We start from the raw sequence: 19,883 nt of genomic DNA on the forward strand, positions 1-19,883 counted from the left end.
TTCTTCAAATATTTCTTTTATTTCTTAAAATTTTTTTTTCTTTAAAAATTCGAAAAAATTTCCATACACTTTCCACTCTATCCTCAAATTTCATATTATCCATTTTCCCATTGTCAAATTTTTCGAATTCTTTAAAAATACCTGTTATCACAATTTCTGCTCTGAGCCCAGAAAACTACACGAGCGTTTCAAATAAAGGTGCACCTAAATCAAAACACATTCTTCCCCCAGTCACGTTACACCTAGGTGAAATTCCCTCACGAAACGTTCGTTCAATTGTCAGCCCAACCTCCGCGAGGATCGATCTATTTCGAAGAATTGTCGCGTCGTTTTCTCCGTCGTGGGTATCCATGAATCATTAAAGGGTTCGTCACGTAGCTCATAGTTAAGGCGCGCTCGAGGGTCGCAATATTTGCCAAGGACCAATTTCGACTCTGCTCGTCACCTGATCCACCCCTCTAGTCGTGATTCTCTTTAAGCAGCGTCCACAGACACACCGTCGACTCGATTTCCTTTCTCTACGTCTGTCCTTTCTTTTTCCCCGCAGCCAACGACACCGCAATAATCGTCATAATTCCATTTTACTGTCCGCGGAACGAGATGCAGCGGGAGTTGATTTCTACGGCGTCGAATAAACGGAACAAAAGACGGAGGAAACTTGGAGGAAAAATCTTGGGTGGCGATGCTAATGATGCGAAGAGAAACTTACTCTCTCTCTGGAAATTAGGTAGATATGTTTGGTGACTGTCGTTAGGGGAGTCGTTAGACGGAAATTCTTCCTTCTTTACGTACTCTGTGGACGATGTCTTCTTCTGGTATTCGATCGTACATTTTGGTGTTTTGGTGTGAAAGAAAGTTCAATTGTTAAGAGGATACACCACCCTGAGGTGTCTTGAAAGAAGGAAAATTTGAGAATTTTTTTTATGGGATCTACCGAATAAAAAGTTCCAATTTTTTCGGAGAATATAAATGCAACCTTCAGCTTTCTTGGTGAATTTTTTAAAAGTGAGAATGTTTAAAATGGAGAAGTTATTGGGAAACTTCTTATGCTAGAACATACGATCATCTGAAATGAAAAATTCTTTTTAATTTAAAATTAATGGCTACATTTATTGTCTAATAGTAAATAGTACACTTCTAGTACACAAATTATTTTCTGGAGATGAATAGAATATTCACGAATTAGATAATAATAAATTTCGTTTCGTTACATTCCACGATATACGTTCCTAATTTTTAACATACTATCGAGCAATTATTCCTCTGAAAATCCGATGTTTTTGAAAGGGTATTAAGATAATTAATTTGGGTATGGTCAAAATATACCGTTGTATCGAAACAATTTAATTTAATGCTGTATACATTTCTCCTAATCCACTGTGTTTATACAGTTTCGTACGGATATCCCAGAAATTTAATTAATTAATTAATTGCAGTGTAATTATAAAATGAATCCGTTCAGTTTAATTTTCGGTGAAATCCCATATCGAAGTTAAAATTGCAACTCTAAAATGTAATAAATATACGAAATTTGAAATTGGAATAATCAATTCTTTTTTTCTTTACTACAAAAATAACATAGTAGAAAAAGAAAAAAATGGAGAAACAATGTGAAACATTGACCAGTCGGCTCAGAATCACGAGGCTGGTTGCATCTCGCGTGAATGGAAAAGTAGTTCGGTTAAATTCGCGGCGATGCACTTAAAAGTGCACTTAAAACGAACAATGCGATATCCCGGTTTATGCGCTTTAAGGCTGTGTTGTATCTCGTTATAAGCCACGCCGTAAGAAATGGCCTTAAACGCGTTGTTGTAAACTAAAACCGCTCGTGGCCTCCCTCGTACATTCTCTCGAATGCGAAGATTAAAAGGTAGAAGACGCGGTGATAACAGGATTACCTTTCTCTTCTCTTTCTCCGTCCATTCTCGTGAAAACCTAGTTATTGTCATTTGAAGCCTAGCATTCTACTTGGAAATCCTCGACTTAATTAACGCATAGAAAATTAGCGCGACTTACGACACTTCGACACCAATCTCGTGGTTCAAACTGGGAGAATTTACAATTTGATAAGCACCAGTTGATAAGAGAATTCTTATTCGAATATTCGCACAGAAAAATGCTATTTTTTAATGAGTCAATGAAAGAATGAAATTTTAATTTTAATATTTGATTAAAATATTATCCTCGAGAATTGGGATCAAGGAAGGAAAACATTGAATTTAAAAACTTCTGATCGAAGAGAAAATACATTGCACGAGAAGATCTTCTTCGTCTTTGAAGTGAAGAAAACAAAAGAAAAGGGAAGTAACCCGAAATTGTTCGATTGCTATGCGATTGCGAGGCCAATCGACATAACACGTTCGGAATGTATTAATTGAAGTGGCGTTGGGAGGGATTTAAAAGAGCTCACCGTTACGAATTCACGGGGCAAGTTATTTTTTAATTTAATTCATGCCACTCGTTGGTCAAAGGTTTCGAGCGAACGGTAATCGAAATAATTGAAAAATTGCCTGTCGTCCTGTGTTATTGCTTTTTAATTGCCAAGTGGAATATCGTGAAAGGATACTAAGTTCGCTTACGGTAGCTTTTATGGTTGGAAACGCCGTGAACTGTTTGATAAAAATCATTATTTAGTTATATCTTTTTAGAAATTATAATTAAAACGAAATATTATAATTAGTGTCTATAACAATCGAGAAATTTTATTATGATAAAGATTAATTCTCTAACAATGGTATAGTCGCAATTAAATTAGAAAATTTTCATGGAAATCTAAATTTTTCTAAGAAAATTTGTGAATTTATAGATGTTTCTTTAAGAAAAATGAAAAATTGTTGATCTAATAAGAGGAATGCTTCTAATTTCGAATTGACTGACGGATAATATCGCTCTCTAAGATTTCCAAAAGGATCAAATCGGTCTTTAAACGCGAAAGTTTGCGAACTGAAACCAAAGACAAATTATCGAACTATCGTTTTCACGTGCCGGTCGAATAGAAATCTTAATTGTCATTGAATCATCGCGAAATCTGACGTTTTAATTAAAAGTTCTTTTCGACGGAGCGTGAAATGTTTCCTGCGAGCCGACAGCAACTATGGAGAAGGAAACGAGATAAAAGAGAACCAAGCGAACTAATTGACGATATAACGTATCGATCGAATCAGAGCACCGAATTCCCTTCAAGCGAAACAAATGCACTTACTGATTAATTAATTTCCCTGCTAAACACCGTGTTAAACCGTGAAATATTTATTTCAACTATCGACTCGAACGGTAAATTTTTTATTTTCGACGTCTGACTTAAATCCTGAAGAAATCATTAGAGAAAGTTATTCTTTCTGTTTTCCATCACTATGTTCCACGTTCACTGTAATTACCAATCAATAGCAATAATTTCAGAATTTTTATATGCCAGAAATATTAAATCAAAAACACTCTTCTCCGAAAAATTTACTTCAACAAAATTACTCAAGAAAAACGCGTAAAACCAAAAAGTACACACTAACACACCGAATAAAAAAAGAAGGGCAGAAAGAATTCAATAACTCTTGATACGAAGGTAATACACGGAGAAATCATTCCCACCGGGGCAAAAGTAATCCATAAAGAATCATTCCACAATCAATCAAGAAGACAGCAAAGAGATTCATTTCTCCGTGCCATTAATTAACCCCCCACCCCCTTAACGAACGTCGTAAATCAAACGCAATACGCTCGATCAGGCCACAGAAAGGGAAGCTTTCAGGTATCATGAAATCTCTTCACGGATAAAACATGAATGTTCACGAAGAGACGCGACGTGATGAAAAAACTGCTCGCAAATAGAAAAATTGAAAAAACAGAGGACGAGAGTTTTGGGTGGGGATTTAAAGGAGAGTTTTGAAGAGCGGAAATCGGGTTAAAGGCCACCGGCAAGAGGAGCTTCGCTCCCTTTTAACGAAGTACCGGCTTAATAAGAAGGTTGCCCTATTAGGTCCTAAGTAAACGAGTTAATCCGACACACCTGTCGAACCGGAAAGTGTAGCAACGCGCAGCAACATCCGATAGACGGGGCTACGTCGAATCCTTTTAACTTAATGACCTCATAAACCTGCCGTTCGCCTGCTACTATATCGAACCTCGTTTTTCTCCGCCTTTATTTTCTTCTTTCTGCTCTTTTTTTTTTTGTCCCTTTTCTTTTTTTCCTTCTTGCTCCTTTCACTGTCGATCAATTTACAAATACATAGTTAGGAGCGACGCGACCTAAACGTCGTTATTCGCTCACTATTCTACGTTTAATCAAAGGTTTCTCTGTGGCAACAACTTACCTGATGTGTCGTGATTACCTCACGTGAAACAATCCTGGCTACTGATCTTTAATAATCGTAGAGACATGCTGCTGTTGCTGCTGCGTTACTCTATCATTTCGCCACGCTTTTCTTTGGTATCGTCACATGTACTACTGTGTTATTACACCTCGTTTCGACGCGTTAAGCAGCGTTTCGTTGATGTACCTTACCAAGTTTTTCCTGTCTGTTTTTTAGAATTGCTTACAGGCGCGGAGCAAAGATACTCCTTAATGCCAGGTGATAGCAGGCTGCTCGTAATAAAATGTTCCATATTATTCAAACGATGGATAATTTCTAAGCTCGTGCAGTCGTTCGAGGATTTTTTTTTCTTTAGTTAACGACTTAATCATTTCCAGAGTGAATATGAACAAAGATCGTTCGTATTTGTTAAGAATTTACTGAAATTATTAAGTTAAAATTGTATGTTGGTGGTTTAAATTTGTTAGAAACAATTTCGTAGGTGAATTATAATTTTGAATAAAAACGAAATGTGTATTCTACCGTCTGTATTACTACTTTTGTTTAATAAATCCGTTTCATGCGGAAAACTAAGTTACACGTAGCGGTTTGAATAATTATAAGCCGGGGATATTGTTCGCGGCGAACAAGCGTGGAGCAGTTCTGTTGACGTGAAATAATTATTCGTTACATTATCAACGACGTCTGTTGTGGCCTGGTTTTCAATACACACCGTGCAAATTCTCGATTATTTAAATTCAATTTCTGGCATTAGAGAAATTAGAGAACGAAATTGAGTTCACTCAGTTTCTTTCTCTCTCGGCAGTTCAGCGCAACCGTGAATTTTCGCGTGCGGCATATTCACGAGACAACGCCGCACTAGCTCGTTTTCAAGGCATTATACTTGTAAAATCTACCCTTGGAGGTTTACTTATTTACCCAAGCTTCAGCTTCAATAAACGTATTTAACCAGAAACGAGACAGAAAATTGTATCATAATTCCATTATTTATTTTACTACCGAGCGTCACGAGAAACTGTGCCTCGAACGATTCTTATTATTCATCGAAATAAATAAAAAAGGAACAGTAACTTCATCGAACACTACGTGAAATTTTACAGAAAATATGTCATTTTAATGCATATTCCATTTCGTGATCTACAGCGAATTAATCCCAAATAGAAGATATCTTCGAACACGAAAATTCTTTCTATTAATTTGCGTACAAAGCAACTGTCAACGAAGAAACACTTTTTTCTTATTTTCCATTCCACAAAATTCACAAAAATTTACGTAAAATTTTCTTCGAGTTCAACTGCAAATTATAGATCTCAGTGATAAAATTTTCTTCTGTTTACTAAATTTAAAAAATATTACAAGCACTTTCTTGCTACTCAAAAAAATGCTAGCAGTAAATTACATCTTCAGACGAAAAGATTCCGATAGCTCTTTGCGCATCCCTAAAAAGCATAAATCCTACAAGCGTACCGGGATCTTGTTATACGAAATAAAATAGAGGGAAGACAGCTCTTCGCCGTGGCAACGTAAGGAGAAGAAGATGATTACGGCCGTGGCGCGTCAATTTGTTCGAAGGCGCGTATATCACGGAATTGAATGTTCCGATTACCAGAATCATTGTCGGAGCTTGTGTACCTGTTACGAAACCGATTACGTCTTTCTCGTTGATACCACACCTCTGTCTACAGCATCTCGCGTATTAGGATAAACTGCCGCGATTACGACAGGTGGAGCCGGTCGTATTTTGCAATTTTCTTGTCGGATGCACGGCCGCGCCGAGATGCGGCAAATTGCAGCCGTGCTATTTATGACCACCGTACGCACATTTCGTTGCATCACGCCACTTCAGACGCCTGGAAATGCGCCGATACGCGGTGAAACCCAGTGACTCTCATGCGTGCAAACGCGGGTCCATTCTTTTCTCACCTAAACGTGGATGAAAAGAATTTTTTCGTATTTTTCTTTCGATTTTTTTAGGAATTTTCATGTATCACGTGGAATTCTTTGGAAATTTTTGGTTAGACTAATCAAGGGGATGTTTGTGAATTTATTTTAGTACTGAATGTGTGTGTAATTAAAATTAGTTTTTCATGAAGAAAGGTACAATAGGAGTAATTAGATGTAATTTTTATTTGCTGTTGGTACTTTGTTAATTAGTTTATTTGATTCACTTTTGAAATGAACGAAGAAGCTTCTACAGATTTTATCAGGATGTTAAGTCATAAACGTCAATTAGTCGTATTTCTTTCTGTTGAAAAAAAAAGAAGACCACGACACGCCTACCTGTTGTAAGCGCGACACATTATTATGCCCTCATCTGTTTCCGATGCTATCTTCATGTTCATGCTAATTAACACCTATGCCGCGCTGATTGCAGCCTCTGGCAGGGATGAGAGCGTATTCGCGCGAAGACATGTCGTTTGTCTATCAAGGAAACCAACAAGAAGCCGAGGAAGCGTCTGTGTGAACCAACTTCGTTTAATCCTTGGGGAAAAACGAGGAGAAATCTCTTTGATTCTAAGAATACAATGGAAACGCATACCTAACTTCGTTATTATCGTTAATATCTTACTATGCTTGCACCTACGCTTTTCTAAAAATTCATAGAACACCTCAGTACTCAGAATTTTAATAAAATTCTAAACTCGAAAATTATTCTACCAAAAGCATTCTAATCTCGAAGATGAAGAAGGAGAGAAGAGACCAGAGACGTGCAATAATTTGCAGAATCGCGGACAACCAACTCCCCAGTATATATAGAAGCAAAAAGAAGAGTATAAGAGGAGCATAAAGCAGACGAGTTGCAGACAGCTGATTGCTGAGTATAACTTCATAACTCGCGCTAAACTAATAATAATCTTGGCTCATTAAACACTAACTGGAAACTTAATCGCTGAATTTCCACCGTCTCGCAGACGCGCGCGTTCACAAAGCCGGATACACAAGTTACTGGGAAACTTTAAATCTCGCGAGTTTATCGTATCCTCCACGAACCAACGTTATTCTCGAGAACGTCGGAATTGCGTTTCTGCGGCAAAATGATGCATCCAGCAAACACATGCATAAACTTGCTTACTAGATCGAAGTATAGACATTGGACGGCAAACCTGGCTATAACTATTGTGAAATTGTCGACTCGTACATTTGTACACAACGATAAAGCGTTTCATGCTACGGTTACGTTTGTGGAAAAATTTAGCGGCTGTTTAATTGGCGGTATAAAATGTGATTTTATGAGAAATTCTGAGCTTTCAGGAGAAGAAAATTCTTCTATTCAAAAAATAGAATAGAAATTCGTACATAATTCAATTATAAATGAAATTTTATCTTTAAAAAATTACTATGCTGTCCCAAAAATGCACAGAACAGCCAAATGCTTAGCATTCTAATAAAATTCTAAAATCGAAAATTATTTTATAAAAAAAAACGTATCAAATCTAGAAATTAACAAAACTTGCAGCAATCAAAAAATGTTTCATTCCAACACTGAAGATTCTTCTCACAATTCGCTACAAGTATCCCAATTACTGTTAATTAAAAGTTACTCCTAAAATAAGTACTTCGTTGCACTTGAAATTGAAACGTTCTTCTAAACCACTATTTTCTCCACCGTGCGTTGCAGACGTGTTTAGCGTAATGAGCAAATGAGTCGCAGAAAAAGTGTGCATTCTAACCCATTCGTAACTTCATGGTTGCACAGTAGTTTCTTCATTAACTTTCAACCAGAACCTTAAATACCTCGTTGTGTAACTAGTTGAAATTATCTCATTTATTTTTTTCCTCTTACATATTTCATCTAAAAAAGAACCTATTACGCCTTTCTCTCTCTCTCTTTTCCTACGATAAAACTTCGCGTTCAAACGTATACAATTCACTATCGTTTCTTCCCTACTCGATATTTTCCCTGACAAACGATTGTTTGAGAAATGTTCGACGTGGCGGAGGCGAATTCACCCCTTGACGAGAGAGGAGGCCACTTTCACGCGTGAAGATTATTTACGCCGAGGAGGATGGTCGAAGAGAAAGAGAGAGAAAAAAAGGATGAGAGAGAAAAGATGGTACTTAACGAAAGAGTGGCTGGAAAAGTAATTGCAAGGCGCGCAATTGCCGGGCGAGTGGCAGCCGGGCGAAGACAAATTATCGAGTATTCGCTGTAATTAAACCTAATACTTCAGCGTTAAGTACGCTATTAACGACGTTGCGTTGCCACAGAGGTGTAGCATAATGCGACGGAGGTTCGACGAGACCTCACGTACGTAATGCACTTCGCACGATTTCTCATCAGACCCGCGATAAGCTTCGTAAATTTTTACCGGCTGGAAATACCTGACCACGAGGGCGGCTACTGCAGTTAGCTACGTCTGTTTTAACCGGCAACAAATTACGGTAGAATAATTCCAATGAATACTAAGGCGTTCACAGAGTCTTCAGAAATCTTTTTTTTTTCTAGCTTCTCAAGACGAAGAACGAAATTTTTATGCATACATATTTCAAATACGAACGCACCACTCAACATGTGAATGAAATGACTGGGAATTCTTAGAGTGTGATTCGTCGAAGTGTTCTTTGAATAGAAGACATTTCTATCTATACTCTTCAGGGATGAATATTGAGGCATTTATTTGGAATTCTATTTCATTTTTATAAACGTTGGGTTAAACATTGCAGAGAGAGAGAAATATTTATTTGTAGCGATGTGTTTGTTTAAGCACTTTTAAGTGAAGATTAAATCAGTTGGACGTAAGATCCTTTAATCGCGAGAAATACAGGTGCTTTAGTACTAGAAAGCTGAGCGATAAAGTCATATGTCCCAGGTTGTAAGCGTCCCCATTCATAAGGAATGGCCGAATACAAGTGTGAAATGTAAGCAACGTGAGTTAGTAGAACAAACAGGGTAAAAATATACGGAGCACAAAAAAGTAAACTGACTCCACAAATCCATACTGTATCATGTATGAAACCGGTCCTGAACACCAGGACTCAGGTGTGCGAGCCACCTCGGCTCTCCCTTCCTTTTCTAATGCTTTAAGCAATATTTCATTAAGTTTGTTGACTGTTCTAACTTGAAAAGCATTGTTATTATTACTAGGAAACTGTGAGTCTTCTTTTATGTATCAGAATAAACATTTGAAATGCATGAGACAATTTAAAAAATCGTGAAATATCGCATTAATATACACCACAAAAGTAAACATGGGAAAAATAAGTGGGAGAGTGCAGAGGATAAAATTAAAGCTTAAATTAATATGGAAGTGCGCCAAAAGGCTCCAATAAGCACAATACGAATAAGTTTTCAAAGCGCCCATAGGTGCCAATAACAGATTAATAAGGAAACGATAAAAAACGGAGATTCTAAAAATTCATCACTCGAACAACAGACTCAACCCATCTTCCCTACTTAACACCTAGAAATCAAAATGGAAAACTAATCACAGATACAACCTTAGAAACGATAATTACACAGATAATTATAATCTCTTCGAATAAAACACTCGAAGCACCATAATCCTCTCCGAAAAGCCGTCTTCCAAATCGTAGTCAAAGAGACGATTCAGGCAAATTGAAACGGCGTCTTCTCGACTGGCACTCAGCCAGTCGAATTATCCCTCTCTCATCCCCCTAGTAAAACGAAGATGGACGTGCATAACGAAAGCGTTTCACTGTTTTTCTCTTTTTTTTTTTTATAGAACTCCGAGATATCCCTCTTCGAGACGAACATTCGTTTCATGGGAAGCCTGCTGGCCTGTTACGCCCTCACCGGGGACGTGATGTTCCGGGATAAGGCGGCTCAGCTTGGCGAACGGATGTTGCCCGCTTTCCAGACGGAAACCGGAATTTCTCATTCCCTCATCAATCTCCATACCGGGGTAAGTCTGGGGATTTCGTGGCTACGCGCATCGACCGCCAACGCCGACACCAGCATGTTTTAATGTTAATTATTTCTGACGTAACCGCGGGCACAAAATTTACGCGGCTTAAATATTCACCGGCTAGCTATGGATGTGACGGTGTATGTGTGTGTGTATGGATTAACGGTGCCGATTGCTAGTGAATTGCGTTTCCACGGAACAAATTTCTTGGCCAACTAGCTAGCTACCTTACCTTACCCTCCGCAGACCGAGCTCCAACGGGGAAACACACTTTCAAAGTGATTCCCGTTTAGTGCGCTGCTGTTTGGCCTCTGCATGATTTAACGCGAGACGAAACGAGATTAAGGGTTTCGTGGAAATTTCCAACCCCGCGGATCTGAACTTAGGTTTAGAGACGTTAGATGGTATATAAGTTGCGAGTTGGAAATTGGGGAATTGGTAAGTGAGAGGTTGCACTTGAGGATTACCGGTTGCAACTTGGAAATTGTGATTTTCAGGAGTTGGCAAGTAAGAATTGGCAATTGAATGTGGAAAAGTGGGAGAATGGTAATAGGATGTTGGAAATTATAAGTTCAAACTTGGCGAATTGCCTGTTGAGGACGATGAACTCAAAAGCAGCCAATCAACTCATACTTTTCGACAATAAAAATTAATATGACCATGAGTTTGTGCATTTAGGAAACTTCGTCAAAGAAAAACGCGAAAGGAAGACGCGACGCTTTTTATATTATAGTAAATACGTCCTTTTTTCTCGACTGATAATGCATTTGCCTGCGACAGCGAAAAAGAATCAGAAAAATCTCGAGTGAAGACGATAATCCCGGTGGTTTTTACACGTGCATTAGAAACACGGCTTAATTGAAACGATTCCATCAAGCCACGTTCGCTAAAACGACGTTCCGCGATTAATATGCAAATTCTTAATTGGACGAATAACGAGGCCGCGAAAGCCGATGTTTCATCACTTTGTCCATTTTGTATTTCCTTCTCCCTGTTTTCCTTCTTCCGTTCGTCTCTCCCTTCAAACCTTTGCGTCTTTCTCTAGCAATCTTTCAACTCTCTCGTTAATTTCCTCCTTTATCCTACGTTTATTTTATATTTTCCTATCTCTCTTACCTTTCTCGAAACTTTGATTTTTATTGTACGTTTTCTTTTGCAAAATTTTACAATTCCCACTTGAGACAAAAAAAATTGTTCGTTCTACCTGCCGCTCTACTATTCTATTTTCATCAGTCTCTCCCTCTATTTTCTGATTTTTATCTCCCTTTCGATGCAATTTTTCCAAGCTGAATCGCACGAATACTCGTTCCAACTTTTTTTGTTTCCATCCTACTATAGAGCGCTGTAATACCGTGAAAACTATAGGTCACGAGTTCGGTGTGGAAAACGTCGTCGCCTTGAATAGAAACTCTGTTTTGTTTCTTATGAAAAGTTCGAATTCAACACGTTCTATGCCTAAAGTATATTTCAATTTACAACGACTGCAGTAACTTGTTACGATCGATTTTCCATCGATCAAGAATCCCTGAGATCCACGAAATTCTCATCGTCGTTTAATCACATGGAAGTTCGCCGATAGGAAAAACAGTTCTGCAATTATCAGTTTTCCCGCTAGAGGTAATCAAGAATAGTCTCCTTTCAATTTGCCCGCGAGCCATCCGGTGAAAATTCTATTAAATTCCGCGCTCTCGAGACTGAGAACGTTTTCATTATCACCCGCGTAACCGGTAATTTCCACGACAGAGCTTAATATTTATCTTGCGGGCAAAGAGGACCGTGTCGCGTTCGTCGTTCCAATGGATCGTCTTCTATAAATACCGGTTCACCTGTCTTTGCTATTTTGTTTAATTGAATCCGTTTGAACTGAATCGTGGCCGACTTTCGTTGTACGCGGAAAATCTATACCCTTTTCTTCTGTATTCGTCGCGACTAATCGACGCATGTGTGTATCCGGATTCGGACACGTTTTCAGGCGAGCAAGAATTATGGCTGGGCGAGCAGCGGGTGCAGCATCCTTTCCGAAATTGGCACGATGCATCTCGAATTCACCTACCTCAGTGACATCACCGGCAATCCGGTTTTCAAGGGCAAGGTCGAGAACGTGAGGAAAGTGCTGAAGAGCCTGGAGAAACCGAAAGGCCTGTATCCGAACTACATCAACCCGAAGACTGGAAAATGGGGACAGCGTAAGTTCTTCTTGCAAGTTTTATGCTATGACACTTGAATGAACTGTGTTCTATGGTTGAAAGATAAATGATTTGACGATTTTTAAAGAGCTGTTGTGGGATACTCAGATTAATCCTTTCAAAGCATGTTTCAGTTGAGTACGCGAAGAAAAATTGATAGAATAGATGAATGAGAAATGTTAAAAAAGTGATTCGGTCACGAACACTTTTATTGAAAAGAATATTCTTTGAACATAACGTGATTGTAATCACAGTATGAATTACTATGTCAATAAACTTCTCGTCATCGTGAAACAGAACAGCTGATGCAAATTGAATAATAATGAATTTTCCGACCTAATTGTAAAATATATTCGCTGTCAGAGAGGCGACTTGAAAAATGTTATTTTCGAAATTTAATTGAATAATTAATAAATTACATTGTATAACTATTTTCAGCATTCCACTGTAGCTTTTTGAGAATCGTCAGATTCTACTATCACACCTAATAAAATACAGAGAAAATTTAATTTAAAAAGTGAAATTCTAATTTTATGAATTCAAACAGGTTTCCAATTTTTTTCGAATAGTTCTCAATCTTTCATATTTTGTTTGAGAAACATTGAAGAAGCAAAATACATATGGATCTTACTTCTTCTCGCTGTCAGTTAGGTTAATTCCACAATCTTTTGTTATCGTCATCATAGATCCTTTCACTCAGAAAAAAATCAGACTCCAACTTTTGTCGGATGCATTACACTATCATTTCCACGTTTCGTTAAACGATCCACCTCAACATCTCAGCACCGTAATAACAACGATAAATCTTGCAAAACGTTCCAACACTATCCACGAGTAATACCTATTCGCAGGCTGCTTAAATCATTGTCCGCATTAATTCCAGCGGCAACGATCAGTTTTTACCGGCAAAGACACCCGGCTAATTATTCCTCTCTCGCGGATCGTTGCGCTCATAAACTTCACACGCACCTAATAAGAGAACTGTCTTTCAAAGAAAACCACCCGTAATTCTCTTAACATCCAAACAAAACCAAAGACACACATATCTATGCACAAAAAGCACTGTCTGTTTGACCAATAAAATCATTCATCCCGCGAGCGACCGTGTCAAAATAAATCGCCCAAACAAACAAAAGAAAAACTTAAAAAAAAAAAAAAACACTCTAAAATAACATCTGACATACTCGTTACAAATGAGTAACATCGACGTTCAATGTGAAATAAAAAGCCGAAGAAGAGGATGAAGAGGAACAAGTTCGAAAAAAATAGACAGCGAGAAAAAAAAGATCGATGTCAGATGTAAATGTGGCCGATGCTTTATTACTGTAATTTCATTTAATAAATCTTCCCGCACCCGGAGAATTTCGGGCAAAATAGATTTTTAATCTGACGGCTATCAATTATATCGGTCGGGAATAGTTTCGACAGAGGCGACAGAGGCGAACGAACGGAACGGTGTTGCTCCCGTTCCACAGAGCCACGCGTCCTCACCTTCCTTTTGTACCTTCCGTCGTCTTCCGAGAGAGAGGAGATGGCCGGCTGCTTGCTGCTTGCACGGCCGACAACTCTTTGCACCGTCTCCCCGAATATCGCATTTATCATGCCATGAATCCCCTCGGGTGCTAAATCCTCTTCTTCTCCCGTTGTTCCGCCGACTTCTCCTGCTCTCCTCCTGTATTTTCCCGTTGCGCGTATATGACGATCCCCGACGAATATTTATCATCGTCCCGCAACTCACCTTCCATCCTTCTCTCTCTCCCTTCGTTCAACCCTTCTTCTGCTCCTTTTTCTTCATATTTTAGCCTTTTTTCTTGCGTTGCTTTCTCTTTTGCCCCTTTTCGTCCAGTCCAGGCGACCGTCAAACTTCGAGTCCCTTTAAATTTATGGTTCTATTGAATCTCGAGCGTCTCGCGTGGAGAGACTACTTGAAGAGAGAGAAGGAAGCTTCTTCGAACAGCTAATTACCAGGTCGCTCTCGTATTCTTAGTTAAAGTTTGAATGCAGCAAGAGCAGCTGCGAAGTCGGTTTTCGACGTTTGTTGGAGAAATTTGAGAATTGTAAAAGTTGTTGCGACTGTGTGAAGAAGTTGTGAAAATCAGGTGATCTAGATCAGATATGGAGATTGAAAGATTCGTTTATGTTTGATGGTACTTCTTTGGTGGACGTATTTAGATGGAAAGGAACACAGACGTTTCTCGTTTATTAGAGGACAAGGTTGTACGGTAAAGAACAGTAATTTAATGTGATGTCTGTCTCCGTTTCCGGTTCGTTTCAGACTGGTAAATCGATTAATATCTGTCGATAGTGAGTGACAGTTTTGTTGGTACCGAAGAGAGCACTTGTAGGCCATGAGATTATACATAGTATCTTAAAATCCTAATCTCAGTATTATTACCAAGAAAAACCATTAGCATAAGTGTATTCCAAGTGATAAAATTTATTTCGATGGCGAATAATTTATATTTACTTAATTCATCTTGGAACTTTTTGAGAAGAGTAAGAATTCAACGATTTCCACGAAGATGGATGATCTATACACGTTCGATTGCTATTAATATCACGAATCGAACTGTTTTAAAGAGCACAATAGTGTCTGAGAAAAGGGAGATAGTGAATTGCGTCTGTACGTTTCGAACAAACATACGAATATAGAGAGAGAGAGTATCGAATCGCAAACACGATGAAAAAGCTGCTTCAAAGTAACTGTCCTCTTAGCTTAAAGTGCTTCGAAGCTTTCTATGTTAGTTTGTCTCTCCGAGCTTTGTTTCTAGTTCAATAGAAAGTTCTCGTTGAAAAGCTGGGAATTATGGAACTGGTTGTCTAAACGCGGAGATGTCTTGTTGTTATTAGGATGGAGTTGAGATTCTCGAAGTAGCTTCTTTATCTTGTAACTTTCGGAACCTGTAATAAGCTTGGAAGGAATGTTAGACTTAATTAAGGTGGTCGATCAATAGGACAGATTTGCCCAATTCCATTGAGTAGGAGAAATAAATTTTATTCGACGTTTACATGAACCATCTTACGAATATAATAAAGAAAATTATTTTCGTATAAGAAAAAACAAAAGAAGAAAAAATAACCATAACCCTTTGACTGCTATCAACGTTTATAGGCTCTCGACGAAAATGCTCACTGTGCACTATCAGCGCCTTTATATTTTATATTCCCATATTATTTATTCTGCAAATATAAAATATTACCATATCACTACTTGGCATTGATAAAGACATAACTCAAAAGTATGTCAATTTTAATTTTTTAACAAATAGACTCCATTCTAACTTCCTCAATTTCACATCAAAGAGCAGATCAGCATTCAACATATTAATCAAATATAAATTTTAAACTGCTTTTAAATTAATTTCTCTATTTTTCCCATAAAATTTATTTTTTGAATTATAGTAGTAATAACTCGTAAACATGTTTCCTACATAATAACTGTATTAATACTACAACTCACTCGTACACAGCGAGCGTTTCACTGTCGAGCGAGCAGCAATCAAAGGGTTGAAATGTTCGAAAGTAGTAAAAGGATTGACGAAAGGCTTCTTCCTTGTCGAACACAGATCACATGTCGCTTGGAGGTCTTGGCGACAGCTTCTACGAGTATCTGTTGAAAGCGTGGATTCAGTCCGGCAAGGAGGACGTCGAAGCCCGACAAATGTACGACGAAGCGATCGCGGCGATAGATCAACACATGATCAAGACGTCACCTGGCAAGCTGCTCTACGTGTCGGATCTGAAATACGACAGGCTGGAGCATAAAATGGGTCATCTGGCGTGTTTCGCTGGTGAGTTTTAAAAGAAAAGCTTCGGTTTTTATTCTTCCATTTAACCTGACCCTTACGTACTGCTATTTTTAAAAACTTCCACCAGTTTATCGTTTCATGTCTCTCATCCTTTATTTTTACACACGTTTATACCTCTTTTTGTGTAGTTCTATATTTTTCATTCTTGTCAGCTTACGTTTCGAAGTTCTACTTAATCGATATCTTTCTTCTTTCAGAAGATATCGTAAAAATTCAAACGTGAACTTAGATAATAGTAGAAATAGTAAATTGCATTAAAAATGAACGTTTGGATGAGATATTGCACGAGAGAATTGTTTGAGTTTTGCTTGTTTTTAGGTGGTATGTTCGCATTGGGCGCGAAAACTCTGCAAAACGAATTGTCTGAAAGATACATGACAATAGCCGCTGGTCTCACCAACACGTGCCATGAATCTTACGATCGAAGCTTCACGAAGCTCGGTCCGGAAGCTTTCCACTTCATCGAGGGTAACGAAGCGAAGAGCTTAAAGAACGGAGAGAAATACTACATCCTTCGACCAGAGGTGAATTTCATTCAATCATAGAAACTTAAAAAATACAGGAGCAACACAAATGTTAATAAAATAACATTTCAAAGACCTCGAAATACTGAAATATTAATAAACTAGCAAAGTTTCTGAATTGAACTACAAACTCAATCATTCACAAATCATCACATTTGAAAAATTTGTTTCTCTGAAACACAATAAATATTAATAATCTGAAAGATGAACAAATTCTTGCCCTCCTAATTCACTTAGCGAATGGTACCAGAAAGTAAAAATAACGCATATTAACGTCTCACTCTTGATAAACCGTTTCGCGACAATTTGAAACGTCTCTGAACGAAACTGGAAACAAACGAAGAGATAGGAACGTTTCAACGTTTATTTCCGGATGTTTTCTCGACCGGTAATGAAAGCTGAAATATTCAATCTGCCCTTTTTCACGTCGTCCTCCGCGTCGGGGCAAACACAGGGCTACTGGCCAAATTCCGAGATAAAATATTTTCCTTTCAGACCTTCGAATCGTACTTCGTGATGTGGCGACTGACAAAGGACCCGAAATACCGTGAGTGGGGCTGGGAGGCCGTTCAAGCTCTCGAGAAATACTGTCGCGTTCCGGGAGGCTTCACTGGACTTCACAATGTTTACCTGGTTGATCCTCCACAGGACGACGTCCAACAGAGCTACTTCTTCGCCGAAACTCTCAAGGTACGAACAACTCCATCGAGATTCCCTCGAATCGTCCTGGAATTTTTTATGCAAACTGTCTGACTTTTATCGTCAACGGTTCTATCGAAACACGATTAATTTTTCTTGTGTAACTTTTGTCTTGTAAAACTTGTTTTAAAAGTTTATTTTGCACTTCGTGAAAATTACTATTTATTTTCTCTTGCGTTACAAGTATCGATGATACAGAAATCTTTATTAAAACTGAGATCGAGAAATGAGGAGATTATTAGAAATTATTGTAAAAAAAGAAGGAAATTTTAGGAACAAAATTTAACATTAGTAAAAATAGATGATAAAATTGAAAAGGACCAAATTTCAACCTTTGAGAAAGGACCAAACGCCACGATAAATCACCCGAGAAAATTAACTAAACGACTCCATGAACTCGTTGAAGCGACACAATATCCTACGAATATCTTCCTCTATTTTACCAAACGTTAACGAACATCTTCTCCGTCGTTGTACCGCTTACACCTTTGGCCACAAATTTTCATTCAACTTTGCCGCGTGGTCGTGTTCGCAACGCGTTTAAACTTACATTATCCTCGAACGCGTGGCCGCATCGTTAACTTCCGGTTAAGGCAGAGAGAGAGCAGAGCAGAGTCAGAACGTTTCTTCTTAACGTTGCAACAAGAAAGACGATTAAACGATCAGAGAGAAGCACACAAAGTGGAACGCGAACTCGACCATTATCGACCATAATGGCGGCTCCGTTAAGAAGTTAATCAGTTTATTAACGAACGCGGTTGATTACAACCCGAATTCCGCGGTCTCTTTCAAGAATCTCATTACCCCGTCATATTTGCGGGAGAGAAGGTATTTGAAAATTTGTAAGGTTGTTGTAAATTCCAGTGACGAAGAGTTTGCTACTGCAGTTTAAGCGTAAATATTGTACCATTCAACATGCTCGTTGATTTCACTTTTCTATCAGTGAATAGGTATTACCAGGGTGGATACACGAACGAGATTAATATTTGCGGTAAATCGTATTTCTTGATTGCGTCTCAAAGGGAAGCTTCTGAGTGCTATTATAGTCTTCATTGCTACGATGTCGAACCCTGTTAATTATACAACTTGCTTAATCGTGGTATGTACGTGGAATATCGTTAAGTAGCGCTCGATATTGTTAAACTACGGAGAGAATCGCGTGTTGCATAGAATTGAGGATATTGGTGGCTGATAAATGCTGCGTTATACTACTACAGAGGAATCTTACAAATGTGATGCTTCTCCTGTTATCCAATTTTGAAGTTAATAATTATTTCCTTCTTTCTATTAAGGAAATGAATAACTATATTAGAAAATAAAATGAGAAATAATTAGATAGTGTAAATAATAATAAGAAGAAGGCTGATAAATATTGTGTTATACTACTGCAGGATTTCTCTTGTTACCGAGTTCTGAAATTAATAATCGTTTCCTTTTTCTTTACTACGGAAACGACTAACTAGATTAAGAGATAAAATGGAGAATGAAAGTAGAAAAGAATTAAAAAATTAGGAAGTTGTTAGGGACAAACTGGTGAATCGGTTGTTTTGTCTTTTGCAGTACCTCTATCTGCTGTTCAGCGACGATGATCTCATAAACCTGGACGAATGGGTGTTCAACTCTGAGGCGCACGTGCTTCCCATTAGGGGCAACCCTCTGTACCGGCCAGCTCCCTCTTTATAATTCAAGGAAACCCTTCACACCTCGAAGAAACGACGCAGCGAGACTGTTCTAACAGCTCGAAGTAACGGAGTCCCTCCGCTGTATTCGAAGAAAGCGAGAAGAGCGACGTGAACACGGAACGAAGAACAATCGGGGATAACTTGGCTACGGGGGACACGCAAGAGATAACCACAAGAATATTCGACAGTGTACACAATAAAACGGTGGGGGGGGGGGGGAGGGAAAGGAAAAAACGGGGGGGGGGGGGGGCAGTGAACGTTTCAGGATTTAAGAAAAGAGCAAAAAAAAATAGAAAACAAAAAGATACAAATGAGAGAGAGAACACATTATTCTGTGAAACTGTAGACAAGTATATCGAAGAACAATGAAAATAGGAAAAATGAAGAGACAGGAGAGAGAGGAGGAAGGAGGCGGTTGCGCGACGAACGTGGAGACACTTAGCCTGAATGCCACGTTCTCGTCGCGGTTAATACAATTAAAAATATTAATTATTTTAGGTAAAGGAGAGAAGGAGAGAGAGAGAGAGAAAGAAACGAAAGATAATAGGGGACGGGAAGCGTGATGATGATAACGAACATTATTTAAGCGAAGAGATACACACACCGACACGTCACATACACAGAGTACGTTTGTAAATAGCGAAAAAAGAGCGTACATGTGAAAAAAGTATATAATAGATCGTGCGACAGAGAGAGAATGGAGGGAGTGACAGGACGAGAGAAAGTAAAAAACGTACGAATGGAACAAATAGAGAGAGAGAGAGAGAGAGAGAGAGAGACGTTTGAATAGAGAGAAAGTGAGAGAATGA

The 19,883-nt window shown here is 38.5% G+C and overlaps 1 protein-coding gene across 1 annotated transcript in view; it reads left to right on the forward strand.

The window, feature by feature from the left end:
- Positions 1 to 19,273, forward strand: part of LOC108576718 (mannosyl-oligosaccharide alpha-1,2-mannosidase IA) — a 99,633-nt gene extending 80,360 nt beyond the window's left edge. Inside the window, exons 4-9 of the mRNA XM_017939773.1 lie at positions 9,992 to 10,171; positions 12,147 to 12,360; positions 15,927 to 16,151; positions 16,488 to 16,693; positions 17,189 to 17,383; positions 18,953 to 19,273. Of these exons, the coding sequence (XP_017795262.1) occupies positions 9,992 to 10,171; positions 12,147 to 12,360; positions 15,927 to 16,151; positions 16,488 to 16,693; positions 17,189 to 17,383; positions 18,953 to 19,075 (1,143 nt within the window). The 3' untranslated portion in view covers positions 19,076 to 19,273. The remainder of the gene's footprint in view (positions 1 to 9,991; positions 10,172 to 12,146; positions 12,361 to 15,926; positions 16,152 to 16,487; positions 16,694 to 17,188; positions 17,384 to 18,952) is intronic.
- Positions 19,274 to 19,883: the final 610 nt, after the last annotated feature.

Source organism: Habropoda laboriosa, unplaced genomic scaffold (genome assembly GCF_001263275.1).
Source record: "Habropoda laboriosa isolate 0110345459 unplaced genomic scaffold, ASM126327v1 scaffold469, whole genome shotgun sequence".
NCBI classification, from domain to species: domain Eukaryota; kingdom Metazoa; phylum Arthropoda; class Insecta; order Hymenoptera; family Apidae; genus Habropoda; species Habropoda laboriosa.